Here is a 14,563-nt window from a genome sequence, read left to right as displayed (position 1 = left end):
CTTAGTTATTTCTTGCCTTCTGCTAGCTTTTGAATGTGTTTACTCTTGCTTCTCTAGTTCTTTTAATTGTGATGTTAGGGTGTCAATTTTAGATCTTTCCTGTGTTCTCTTGTTGGCATTTAGTGCTATAAATTTCTCTCTACACACTGCTTTAAATGTGTCCCAGAGATTCTGGTATGTTGTATCTTTGTTCTCATTGGTTTCAAAGAACATCTTTATTGCTACCTTCATTTCATTATGTACGCTGTAGTCATTCAGCAGCAGGTTGTTCAGTTTCCGTGTATTTGAGCAGCTTTGATTGTGTTTCTTAATTCTGAGTTCTAGTTTGATTGCACTGTGGTCTGAGAAACAGTTTGTTATAATTTTTGTTCATTTGCATTTACTGAGGAGTGCTTTACTTCTAATTATGTGGTCAATTTTGGAATAAGTGCGATATGGTGCTGAGAAGAATGTATATTGTGTTGCTTTGGGGTGGAGAGTTCTGTAGATGTCTATTAGGTCTGCTTGGTGCAGAACTCAGTTCAATTCCTGGATATCCTTGTTAACTTTCTGTCTCGTTGATCTGTCTAATGTTGACAGTAGGGTGTTAAAGTTTCCCATTATTATTGTGTGGGAATTTAAGTCTCTTTTTAAGTCTCTAAGGACTTGCTTTATGAATCTGGATGCTCCTGTATTGGGTGCACATATATTTAGGATAGTTAGCTCTTCCTGATGAATTGATCCCTTTACCATTATGTAATGGCCTTCTTCTTTGTCTCTTTTGATCTTTGTTGGTTTAAAGCCTGCTTTATCAGAGACTAGGAATGCAACCCTGTCTTTTTTTTTGTTTTCCTTTACTTGGTAGATCTTCCTCCATCCCTTTATTTTGAGCCTATGTGTGCCTCTGCATGTGAGATGGGTCTCCTGAATATAGCAAACTGATGGATCTTGACTCTGTATCCAATTTGGCAGTCTGTGTCTTTTAGTCGGACCATTTACCCCATTTACATTTAAGGTTAATATTGTTATGTGTGAACTTGATACTGTCATTATGATATTAGCTGGTTATTTTGTTCATTAGTTGATGCAGTTTCTTCCTAGCATCGATGGACTTTACATTTTGCATGTTTTTGTAATGACTGGTACCTGTTGTTCCTTTCCATGTTTAGTGCTTCCTTCAGGAACTCTTGTAGGACAGGCCTGGTGGTGGCAAAATCTCTAAGCATTTGCTTCTCTGTAAAGGATTTTATTTCTCCTTCACTTATGAAACTTAGTTTGGTTGGATATGAAATTCTGGGTTGAAAATTCTTTTCTTTAAGAATGTTGAATATTAGCCCCCACTCTCTTCTGGCTTGCAGAGTTTCTGCCGAGAGATCTGCTGTTAGTCTGATGGGCTTCCCTTTGTGGGTAACCTAACCTTTCTCTCTGGCTGCCCTTAACATTTTTTCCTTCATTTCAACTTTGGTGAATCTGACAATTATGTGTCTTGGAGTTGCTCTTCTTGAGGAGTATCTTGTGGCATTCTCTGTATTTCCTGAATTTGAATGTTATCCTGCCTTGCTAGGTTGGGAAATTTCTCCTGGATAATATCCTGCAGAGTGTTTTCCAACTTGGTTCCATTCTCCCCGTCACTTTCAGGCACACCAATCAGACATAGATTTGGTCTTTTCACATAATCCCATGTTCCTTGGAGACTTTGTTCATTTCTTTTTTCTCTTTTTTCTCTAAACTTCTCTTCTCGCTTCATTTCATTCCTTTCTTCTTCAATCTCTGATACTCTTTCTTCCAGTTGATCGAGTCGGTTACTGAAGCTTGTGCATTTGTCACCTAGTTCTCATGTCATGGTTTTCATCTCTATCAGTTCGTTTATGGACTTCTCTGCATTGGTTATTCTAGCTATCCATTCTTTCATTCTTTTTTTAAGGTTTTTGATTTCTTTGTGCTGGGTACATAATTCCTCCTTTAGCTCTGAGAAGCTTGATTGACTGAAGCCTTCTTCTCTCAACTCATCAAAGTCATTCTCCGTCCAGCATTGTTCCATTGCTGGCGATGAGCTGCATTCCTTTGGAGGGGGAGATGCACTCTGATTTTTTGAATTTCCAACTTTTCTGCACTGCTTTTTCCCATCTTTGTGGTTTTATCTGCCGTTGGTCTTTGATGATGGTGACATACTGACGGGGTTTGGTGTGGGTGTCCTTTCTGTTTGTTAGCTTTCTTTTTAACAGTCAGGACCCTCAGCTGCAGGTCTGTTGGAGTTTGCTTGAGGTCCACTCTAGACCCTGTTTGCCTGGGTATCAGCAGCGGAGGCTGCAGAAGATAGAATATTGCTGAACAGAAAGTGTTCCTGTCTGATTTTTGCTCTGAAGCTTCATCTCAGAGGTGTACCCAGCTGCATGAGGTGTGAGGTGTCGGTCTGCACCTAGTGGAGGATGTCTCCTAGTTAGGCTACTCAGGGATCAGGGACCCACTTGAGCAGGCAGTCTGTCCATTCTCAGATCTCAACCTCTGTGCTGGGAGAACCACTGCTCTCTTCAAAGCTGGCAGACAGGGATATTAACATCTGCAGAGGTTTCTGCTGCTTTTTGTTTAGCTATGCCCTGTCCCCAGAGGTGGAGTCTACAGAGGCAGGTTGGCCTCCATGAGCTGCGGTGGGCTCCACCCAGTTTGAGCTTCCTGGCAACTTTGTTTACCTACTTAAGCCTCAGCAATGTCGGGCACCCCTCTCCCAGCCTAGCTGCTGCCTTGCAGTTAGATCTCAGACTGCTGTGCTAGCAATGAGGGAGGGTCTGTGGGCATGGAACCCTCCAGCCAGGCATGAGGTCTAATCTCCTGGTGTGCCATTTGCTAAGACCCTTGGTAAAGCACAGTATTAGGGTGGTAGTTACCCAATTTTCCAGGTGTTGTGGGTCTCAGCTTCCCTTGGCTAGGAAAAGGAATTCCCTTCCCCCTTGGGCTTCCCAGGTGAGGCAATGCCTCACCCTGCGTCAGCTCTCACTGGTTCGACTGCACCCACTGACCTGCACCGACTGTCTGACACACCCCAGTGAGATGAACCCAGTACCTCAGTTGAAAATGCAAAAATCACCTATCTTCTGTGTTGCTCATGCTGGGAACTGGAGCCTGGAGCTGTTCCTATTCGGCCATCTTGGGTGCTCCCAGCTTTTTTCAATCTCAGAGAGCCTTTATCACTCCTTTGTTTTTAAGACAGAATAGTGGAATCTAGAATTATTGGTTGGCAGTTATTTTCTTTCAGAATTTTGAGTATATCATTCCACATCCTTATGACCTGCAAGGTTTCTGTTGAGTAATCCACTAATAGTCTTGTGGAAATTCCATTTTATGTAACCATTCACTTTTCATTGGCTTTTTTCAGCTCTTCATCTATATATTTTGATAATTTGATTGTGTTGTGTCTTTAAATGACTATCTTTTATTAAACTTACTTGATATCCTTTGAGATTTCTGGATGTCAGTTTCTATTTCTTTCCCAGTTGTTGAAAGTTTTCTATCATTGTTTTTTCGAATATATTTTCTGTATTTTTGTGTCTCTTTCTATTTTTAACATGCTGATAATGCATACATTATTCCACATGGTGATATTTCATCTGAATCTTAAGCTGTCTTCACTTTATTTATTTATTTATTTATTTATTTATTTTGGTTCTCAGATTCGGTGATTCTCAGTAATTTGCCTTCAAGTTCACTAATTCCTTCTTCTACTTCGTCTGATCTGCTGATGAATACCTCTTTAAAACTTTTCCATTCAGTTATAGTATTCTCAAATTTGTGATTTTTGTTTGGAACTTTAAAAAATACTTTCTACCTCTTTGTTGAAGTAGTTAATTTGTTTTTGCATTGCTCTCTTGGTCTCAGTGAATATCTTTATGACCATTATTTTGAATTCCTTCTTGACTAAAACACCTATATCCACTTTCCTCAGGTTAGTTTCTGGAGACTCATCTTGTTCTTTTGTTTGGGGTATATTCTCTTATTTCTTTATTTCCTTTAACTCACTGTGTTTCTATGCAATAGATAAGGCAATGGCCTTTCTCAGTCTCATCAGACTGGCTTCATATAGGAGAAAGATCTCACTAATTTTTCCAGCCAGAGATTTTCATGTGCCTCTCAAGTCTTTATTCAGACTGCTGTCTCTTAGTTTTGGTGCCCCCCTGGAGGTTAGAATGCACCACATCTTTTCAGGACTTGGTACCAATAAGTTAGGAGCCAGGCTGTCTAGATGTAGCTGAAAATACTGAGGACTTGGCTGTATATTTACTTCTTTCTACTTTCATAGTGAAAGTGAATGTGCATGTTAATCTCCCACTCTCTCTGTATTACACCAAGTAAAGAATCTGTGGCAAATGCCTGTACTAATATTCGGGCTGCATATTCTGATCTTGAAGAGGTAGCTGCTTGAAATGAGTCCATTGTATTATCAGCTTTTTGTATTCTGAGATGTAGGGCGTTTCAGGAATGCAAATATCTATCATCTCCCAGTGTGAGTTTGTTAAGGAGACGATCTCTTGAGTCAGAGCTATAGAAGTAATGACATTTGACTGCATGGCTAAACTTGGTCTGGGAAGAATGGATAAATCTGATTTTATCATTGGGGTGAGACTCATGAAGTACCAAACTTTGGATTTGGCTGCAGGAAGATTGTTGTTTGTTTGCATCGTTAGATGCCCTGTGCAAACTCGCTAGAAGCCGGTTCCTTAAGTAGCCAGTGGAAGTATGTGCCCTAAGCTGTTTCTACAGAGAAATGGAAATTGAACTTTCTCTTCCCTTTTCTGCACTGCTCCAATTTGGCATGGTGCCTGGAGTTTTTACATAGCATTTTAAGACTACCTATTTGCTTTATGATCTATGGAGACTGGTATTTCTCTAATATCATCTGCTGTGAGAATTAAGAGTTTTAAGAGGAGTGCTTTTAGAGGTAACTGTAAAGGTTGCAGCACTTGATGGATGACATAAACCTTTTTGAGGATAAACAGGGAGCTGCATTTTAAAAACCTCTTCTCTGCACTGCTCTTGGGCAATGAAGCTCCTGGAAGTGCTTACAAACCCATAAAAAAACTGCCATTTCTTTTTTCTGTGTTCTAGATAGACTCTGGATATATTTTGTGTCCTCTACTCCCAGAACTAAGAGCTTTAGGATACAGTCCCTGAATGAAAGTTGTAAAAGTTAGAGCACTCAAGTTTTGTGTGGACAAACTTGTTCTAAGAGTGATTAATGTACCTGGATTTGTCACTGGGGTGAGCCATGGGAACCAGCTAGAGAAGTGCCTGATGCAAGTTCGTTATAATCCAGACTGCAACTTTTTTAAAATTCAGACTTCAGCCCCTTCTCTGAACTGCTATTAAGGAATGAAATTTCTGGAAGCTCTTCAGCACTTGTATCATACCACTGTTTTTCCTGTGATCTAGAGGGATTCTCATGTGTCTAATCTCCTCTGCTTCCAAAATTAGTGAATTAAAGGCCAAAGAAAAGGAAAGTTAAACTTTGGATGCTTTATGTGAGATCCAAAAACTCCTCTCCACAAGGAGAAATTGGGTTTTTTGAGATTCCTTTTCTAATTGTGTAGTGCAGTGAACAAGGCTGGGGTCCATGCTCCATTGTGTTGTAACTTTTCTTACTTGTTCGATGTGAATGTTTTCTTCCTTGCCTGGTAAGTAGGAGTCCCTTTATTGGTCTTTGATTTTCTTTCAGAAGGAGTTCATTCATGAATAGATATCTGTTTAGGACATTCTTGGATGGAAGAAGAGTCAGGAGCTTCCACTTCTGCCATGTTGCTGACATCTCTCCATGCCTAGCTCTTTATTTTACTCCCAGGAAACTAGAGTATTGCAGGTATCATTAAGTGCTCCTACCCAAGCGAGAGAGAAACCAGTACTTTAGAATGCTCCCCAAAAAGCTAGGATGATAAATATTTAGTTAACTCTTATCTTTCCTCTCTGAGGGAGAAGCAGCGAAAATATATTGGTCTCTGTTTACTTTAGGGGGTTACAGGAGGCTCTGACCTGGTTTCTTGATTTCTCATACAGGGAATTGGTTCCAGTATCATCATTGAATCAGTGTGCCTATGCGGGGGAGAGTGGTGACTCCTGTGTTGCCATCTTGCTGATGTCACTGCCCTCTTTCATACTCAATATTGATCATTTTTAAAATCTTGGTCATTGTTTTTACTTTGTCCTCAATTTTATTAATATTTTCAAAAACCAATTTTGATACCTTTAAATTTTCTCCATTGCTCTCTATTTTTTAGCTTTCTTATATTTTACTAATTTTAGCTTTGTTAATTTTCTCCCTTTTCTGTGTTTCTTTGTCTGTTTTCTCTTCTTCACTGATTTTATTGTTTACTTCCTTCCAATGATTTCAATTTTAATTTCACTTCTCTCAATCATAGGGTGAAAAATGAAAACATGGTCATAAAATATCATACTTTGAAAATATAAAACTTTAAAGCTCCAACCTTTTAAGCACTGCTTTAGCTGTGTTCCAAAATGTTACACATGTCTGTCTGTGTGTGTGTGTGTGTGCGTGTGTGTGTATGTTCTGTATGTTGGGAGACAGAGAGAGAGAGTTCATTTTTATTTGATTTGAAATATTTTCTCATTTGTCTTGTGGTTTGTCTGTTGATGATCAATTATATAGAAGTTTATTGTTTAATTTCAAAATATTTGTTGTATCTAGATAAGTGATTATTTTCTGGTTTCTAGTTTAATGCTGTGTGAAAGAATACTGGGAAATTTTCAATATTTTGAAACACTCAGTTTTTTCATTGCACAGCACATAGTCTACCTTGCTGATGGTTCTATTTACAAATAAAAATATGCATACACACTAAATGTAGAATTAGGCTATCCTGGGTCACAATGTTCTTTAAATTTATTTGCCCATCTCACAAATTTGTTAAATAATCTCTTTCTCAATTGCTTACTATCAGAAAATACTTTAAATTAAATAATAATGGTTGCGGTACACATTAAAATCAATGGGATACAGCTGAAACAGAGATCTAGAAGGTAGACAGGAACATACACCTAACAAAAATAGAAGGAAAGAATCATTCAAGCATAAATAGTTGATCATTAATCGTAAGAAAAATAAATTGATGAGAATGTTAAAAACATATTAAAATATTGAAAACAGAAATAGGCAAAATACTTTTGATAAATATAAAATACTTTATCATAGGTGAAAAAGGAAAACTTGACATTACCAATAACCTTTAATGAAGTTTTATTCACCCAAACATCTCCCTGAATTGGTAACAAAATGTCAGACTCTTGAAATCATTGCCATGATTTCCTGGAGTATGCTGACAGAAAGCTTTAGGTGAAGCAGAGCATACACTATAATAGGAGAAAGTAAGATCAAGGGATAATAAAGTGCTGAATGCTGCCAGATGCTTCTAAACTCCCCCGTCAGTCAAGCAGGACATGCTTCATTTTCATATTATGAAAAAATAAGATATTTCTGATGTATCGCAGTTTAACAAGAGCTTAACTGTGAGCTTACAAAGGTGTCTTTATATGTGATTATATAACTAAAGCCAGGCTGTGCAATGCATTAAACTGGGTGCATAACATCCATTTAAATATCCCTAAATAGTACAGATAAGCTAGAAAATAAAAATTCTATTGGAGTTTCAAGCTTTAAATAGCACACTATAAATACTAATGATTATATTTAATGCTTATATTGGCTAAGTGTCAGTACCAAATTGATTATTAACTAAATATAATTCTACTTCTGGCTAATAAGATTCCATTGGCAGAAAATTTGTGAGGGTTTTAATCCAATCCTAATGTTTTTGATCATATATATCAATTTTTATTTAATGCATGTAATTAAGAGTGTGTAATTCTATTAAAACTTTCTAAAGGCTCAAAATAATTGAAATCAATATTACACAAATTATGCAAAATTTGTTAAACAAAAAATATACAAAAAAACTACAAGAAAGTCTATGAAAATACAAGCCAAAAGTTCTATTGTTTAATGTAACTGTTACACAGTTGAAAAGTATAATATCTGCATACAAGAATATCATGATTAATATGTGATGATTTATGAAACATAGTTATTGAATTTTTCTATTGATTCTATTTTAATCATATAAATTATTTTTAAACTAAAAGCCTAATTTTAATATTTTTATGTTTAATTTTTATTATGAAATTAATTATATTTTTAATATTTTTTAGTGGCGCAAATAAAATTATGCCCACCTCCACCTCAGATTCCCAATTCTCGCAATATGACAACCACATTGAATTATCGGGATGGAGAAAAAGTATCTCTTCTTTGCCAAGAAAATTATCTAATTAAAGAAGGAGAAGAAATTACATGCCAAGATGGAAGATGGCAGTCAATACCACACTGTGTTGGTCAGTAGTGTGTAATTTGTTTTACATAATTCTTTCAAATGAGGTTAATATTCTCTTGTGCTTTATGTAAACAAGAGAGAAGTTCTTTCTCTATATCTGTTACTTTATGCTGACAAAATAAATTAGGACCTAGGCACATTAATCAATCACCACTCTTTCAGTTTTTTGAACAAAATACAGCCAAATGTTTGGAATATTTTGTAACTATCAGATAACATTTTCATTCATGCATATTTCAATTGTCATGATGAACAAGACATGAATGAAGAGGATTATTGAACAAGAGGATGGTAACATATATATGGTAGAGGAATATATCTTTGCAAGTTTCTAATAAGTTTTTGTTTTTAAATAATTTTATTTGTTCAAATTATACTCACTTTAGAATCTAAAATAGTGTTTGATTTTATATTTCAATTTAAGTATTTTATTTGTTTTTGACCCTTTGATTTTCATTCTTCATTTAGAAAAAATTCCATGTTCACAACCACCTCAGATAGAACATGGAACAATTAATTCATCCAGGTCTTCACAAGAAAGTTATGCACATGGGACTAAACTGAGTTATACTTGTGAATATGGTTTCTGGCTATCTGAAGAAAATGAAATAACATGCTACATGGGAAAATGGAGTTCTCCACCTCAGTGTGAAGGTTAGGACAATATGAATACTCAATTTTGCTTACAGTAGAATTCATTAAAAATAATCTCTTGTCATCAAATGAGGGGAAAGAATAATTGAGATTACTGACTATATGAAATTATTTATGCATTATACCATTAAAATATGTTTTGCATGATTGAATCTACTCTATTTATGTTAATTTTATTTGCTCATGATAGAGTCACTCTTCATTCTGGCATTAAAAAATAATATCTAGTGAAATTAAACTTGTCTGTATTATTCTCATGCTGCCATAAAGGACAGCCCAATAATGGGTAATTTATATATATATAAGTTTAATTGGCTCACTGTTCTGCATGGCTGAGGAGGTCCTAGGAAACTTACAATCATGGTGGTAGGAGAAGCAAACGCATGATGGCAGGAAGGAGAAGTTCTGACCAAAGAGGGAAAAGCCTCTTATAAAACCATTAGATCTCATGAGAACACATTCACTATCCCAAGAACAGAAGCATGGGGATAACTGCTCCCATTATTCAAGTATCTTCTACTAAGTCCCTCACACAAAACGTGGAAATCATGGGAACTACAATTCAAATTGATATTTGCTTGGGGATACAGTCAAATCCTATCATTCCACTGTGTCGCATACCAAGTCTCTTGTCCTCACAATTCAAAACACAATCATGCCTTCCCAACAGTCCCCCAAATCTTAACTTATTCCAGCATTAACTCAAAAGTTCATGTCCAAAGTCTCATCTGAGACAAGGCAAGTTCTTTCTGCCCATGAGCCTGTAAAACCAAAGCAAGCTAGTTATTTCCTAGGTACAATGGGGATACAGACATTGGGTAAATGCTTCCATTCCAAAAGGGAGGAAATGGCTGAAATAAAGTGGCTACATGCCTGATGGAAGTCTGAAATTTAATAGGGCAGTCATTAAACCTTAAAGTTCCAAGATTATCTCCTTTGACTGCATGTCTCACATTCAGGTCATGCCGATGCAAGAGGTGGGCTCCCACAGCCTTGGGCAGATGTGGCATTGTCCCCCTCCCGGCTGCTTTCATGGGCTTGCATTGAGTGTCTGTGGCTTTTCCAGGAGCATAGTGCAAGCTATCGATAGATCTACCATTCTGGGGTTTCAAAAATTGTGCCCTGTTCTCACAGTTCCACAAGACAGTGCCCCAGTGGGGACTCTGTGTGAGGGCTCTGACCCCACGTTTCCTTTTCTCAATGGCCTACCAGAGGTTCTCCATGTGGGCTCAACCCTGCGGCAAACTTCTGCCTGGACATCCAGGTATTTTCATATATCCTCTGCAACCTAGTTGTAGGTTCCCAAACCTCAATTCTTGACTTGTGTGCACCCACAAGGCCAAGACTACATATAATCCACCAAGGCTTGGGGTTTTCACCCACTGAGGCAATGGACCAAGCTGCATGTTAGCCCCTTTTAGCCACAGCTGGAGCTGAAGCAGCTGGGATCCTGATGTTAGCCCCTTTTAGCCACAGCTGGAGCTGAAGCAGCTGGGACACCATGTCCTCAGGCTGCATAGAGCAGCAGGGACCTGATCCAGGTCCATCAAACCATTTTTCCCTCCTGGGCTTCTGAGTCTGTGATGGGTGGGGGTGGCATGAAGGCCTCAGACATGCCCTGGAAATATTTTCCCCATTGTCTTGGTGATTAACATTTGGCTTATTATTTTTGCAAATTTCTGCAGCAGGCTTGAATTTCTCTCCAGAAAATGAAGTTTTATTTTCTATTGCATTTACAGGCTGCAAATTTTTCAAACATTTATGCTCTGCTTCCTCTTGAGCTGTTTGCCACTTAGAAATTTATTCTGCCGTATACCCTAAATCATCTCTCTCAAGTTCAAAGTTCCACAGATCTCTAGGGCAGGGCAATATGCCACTCGTCTCTTAGCATAACAGGAGTGATCTGTACTCCAGTTTCCAACAAGTTCCTCATCTTCATCTGAGACAACCTCATCCTGGACTTCATTGTCCATGTCACTATAAGCATTTTGGTCAAAGCCATTCAGCAAGCCTCTAGGAAGTGCCAAACGTTCCCAAATCTTCTTGTCTTCTGAGCCCTCCAATTTCCTAGGAAGTTCCAAGCATTTTCACATTCTCCTGTCTCCTTCTGACCCCTCCAAATTATTGTAACCCCTACCAGTTATCCAGTTCCAAAGTTGCTTCCACATTTTGGTAATCTTTACAGCAACACCCTACTCTCTGCAGTACCAATTTACTGTATTAGTCTGTTATCATACTGCTCTAAAGAACTACCAAAGACTGCATAATTTATAAAGGAAAGAGGTGTAATTGACTCACAATTCCACAAGGCTGAGAGGCCTCAGGAAACTTACGACCATGGTGGAAGGGTAAGCAAACATGTCCTTCTTCATATGATGACAGGAAGGAGAAGTGCAAAGAAAAGACAGAAAAGCTTCTTATAAAACCATCAGATCTCAGGAGAACTCATGCAGTATCATGAGAACAGCAGCAGAGGAATAATCGCCCTGATGATTCCATTTTCTCCCATCGGGTCCCATCCACAACACATGAGGATTATGACAATAGCAATTCAAGATGAGATTTGAGTGAGGACACACCCAAACCTGTTCTGCAACTTGTCATGTTTGCTTTGCCACTATGTTTTAAAACTTCTTTTACATTCTTCCCACAATGCCCCTTCTGATTTTCTACAATACATTATGTTTTACCTGGAACCGTTAAACCTCAATATGTATCTTATTATCACTAGTAAGTTTACAGAGGCATTGCTTACCGAGGCATTGAAGATATCTTTCTGAAATATATTGCTACTTTTAGTTTCAAGTCCTTCCTCAGTTGGTGACAGTCGGATAGATAGACACCAGAAGGCTGGTTTTAGGAAATATTTGTGTACTTCTCTGTGATGTCATAGTAGCTCCTGTATTGTATATTTTCAAATGAAACTACTTAATATAAAAACAGGCACATAAAATTAAATTTCTGAGTTAGTGAAACTTGAATTCATTGTTTTTTATTTTTTAGGCCTTCCTTGTAAATCTCCACCTGAGATTTCTCATGGTGTTGTAGCTCATACGTCAGACAGTTATCAGTATGGAGAAGAAGTTACGTACAAATGTTCTGAAGGTTTTGGAATTGATGGACCTCCAATTGCAAAATGCTTAGGAGAAAAATGGTCTCGCCCTCCATCATGCATAAGTATGGTGTATTGAATTTTATTATATATACGATAAATATTCTTCATTCAAAGTGTACGTCTTACCAATAAGAAAGAAAACAGTGACTCTAGAATTTCATAAGGTTTTCTTGAATATTCTAGATTGTTGTGGGAAATTATAAGTCTAGTAATTAAAACATTTGACTTCATAAGCCAAATTGGTTCATTTTCACATCATCTTGTGTGAACTTTAAGCATCCTCTGATGTATAGTCTCAGACTTCTTATCTCTGTTCTTAGGGCACAGCTGCCTCTACTCATCAATCTCATCATTATTCAATTTTCTGTCAGTTTATCAACAATCTCCATATAAGAATATTTTCTAAAATATTCACAAAATTATTATAAGTATTTCACATTTGACAGGAGCAAAACATTTGGAAATAATACATACAATACCTGCATAATTGGTGTATTATTCCGTTCTCACACTGCTGTAAAAAACTTCCTGAGACTGGGTAATTTATAAAAGAAAAAATTTTAATTGGTCACAGTTTTGCATGGCTGAGGAGGGGTCATGAAACTTACAGTTACCATTGAAGGGGAAGCAGGCACCTTCTTCACAAGGTGGCAGGAGAGAGAGGAGTGAGCGAAGGAGGAACTTCCAAACACTTATTAAACCATCAGATCTTGTAAGAACTCACTCACTATTATGAGAACAGCATGTGGGAAACTGCCTCCATGATCCAATCCCCTCCCACCAGGTCTCTCTCTCAATACCTAGGGATTATAATTCAAGATGAGATTTGGGTGGGGACACAAAGCCTAACCATATCAGGTGGCAAGTATGGACAAAAAATAATGTGAACCAAAAAATGTGTAATCTCAAGTGCTATGGCTACCAATATCTCTTGAGGCTTCTAATATCATTCCTATTTTGTATTTTTAATAGATTTAGAAGAATTTAATGTAATTAAGAGAAAATGCCTAGTATATTTTCTCAAGTTATAAGCAAAATGTTGTACAGTATTCATTTATTCTATATATCGCTATTATTAGAATACATTACATTCATTGTATATAATCTGTTTTTAAAGATTTGCTGAATAAATACATATTTTTCCTATTTCAGAAACAGATTGCCTCAGTTTACCTAGCTTTGAAAATGCCAAACCCATGGAAGAGAAGAAGGATTCATATAAGTCTGGTGAACAAGTGACTTATACTTGTGCAACAAATTACAAAATGGATGGACCCAGTACTGTAACATGCATTAATAGCAGATGGACAGGAAGGCCAACATGCAGAGGTACTTTGATGAATTCTTAAAATTTATTTATGTAATGCATGGGCCCAGCCCAGTGACTCACACCGGTAATCCCAACACTTTGGGAGGCCAAGGTGAGTGGATCACTTCAGGTCAGGAGTTCAAGACTAGCCTGGCCAACATGGTGAAAACCCATCTCTACTAGAAATACAAAAAAAAATGCAGGGCATGGTGACATGCATCTGAAGTCCCAGCTACTCAGGAGGCTGAGGCAGGAGAATCACTTGAACCAGGGAGGTGAAGATTGAAATGGACCAAGATGGCGCCACTACATTCCACCCAGGGTGACAGAGCGAGATTCCATCTACAAAAAATAAATACATATAAAAATAAATATATAAGTACAATTTATTTACATAGACTGTCTTAGGCAATAAAATATAGAATTGCCTCTAACATCATTAAAATGGACATAAATTAAGTTTTTTAGGGCAGGACAAAGTGGGCATATGCCTAAAAATAAAAAGATGGAACTGAGTATTTGATGATTAATCTTAGCTCAATAATTCTCAAAGTGTGGTTGCTAAACCGGTGGCATCATCATCTTCTTGGAGATTGTTTGAAATGAAAGTAAAATTCCATGAGCTCTTTCTAGACATACAGAATCAAAAGTCTCGAAATAGAACCCTGAAACTGTTTTACCAACCCCTCGAGGGAATTCTATGCACACTTCTGTGTGAGAAGCATTGCCGTAGCCTGTTATTACTACACATGGATGTGAAACTCTCTGAAGAATTTTGCATCGTTCAGCATAGTATCCTTATTCATTGGCAATTAAATTATCTGAAGTTATTTTTATTATTGTAGACTTATTTTCGTTTATTTTTTCACATCTCCAATTTGGATCCTTTGATTAACCATCCTTCATCTCTTTTAACTTGAGTCATTTTCAAAATATGTTTTTAATTCTTTGCTTATTCGCTAAGAAAATGTCTATTTGTGTTTATTTTTAAGAGGCTAAAATGTATAAGCAGGATGATTGCAAAGCACAATCCAATACCACATAATCTGTATATGCTGACTTTTTTGCATTTTATGAATTAATGTTAAATAAATAGAAATGATAATATTTGTTGTA

At 37.2% G+C, this 14,563-nt stretch overlaps 1 protein-coding gene across 1 annotated transcript in view; it reads left to right on the top strand.

Moving 5' to 3' along the window:
- Positions 1 to 14,563, top strand: part of LOC105550779 (complement factor H-like) — a 65,610-nt gene that overhangs the window by 34,624 nt on the left and 16,423 nt on the right. The window contains exons 8-11 of the mRNA XM_011995800.1: positions 8,188 to 8,370; positions 8,838 to 9,023; positions 12,027 to 12,200; positions 13,291 to 13,467. Of these exons, the coding sequence (XP_011851190.1) occupies positions 8,188 to 8,370; positions 8,838 to 9,023; positions 12,027 to 12,200; positions 13,291 to 13,467 (720 nt within the window). The remainder of the gene's footprint in view (positions 1 to 8,187; positions 8,371 to 8,837; positions 9,024 to 12,026; positions 12,201 to 13,290; positions 13,468 to 14,563) is intronic.

This window comes from Mandrillus leucophaeus, unplaced genomic scaffold (genome assembly GCF_000951045.1).
Source record: "Mandrillus leucophaeus isolate KB7577 unplaced genomic scaffold, Mleu.le_1.0 Scaffold1132, whole genome shotgun sequence".
NCBI classification, from domain to species: domain Eukaryota; kingdom Metazoa; phylum Chordata; class Mammalia; order Primates; family Cercopithecidae; genus Mandrillus; species Mandrillus leucophaeus.
The sequence above is the reverse complement of the archived record's forward strand: the minus strand, read 5'-3'. Positions and strand labels throughout refer to the sequence as shown.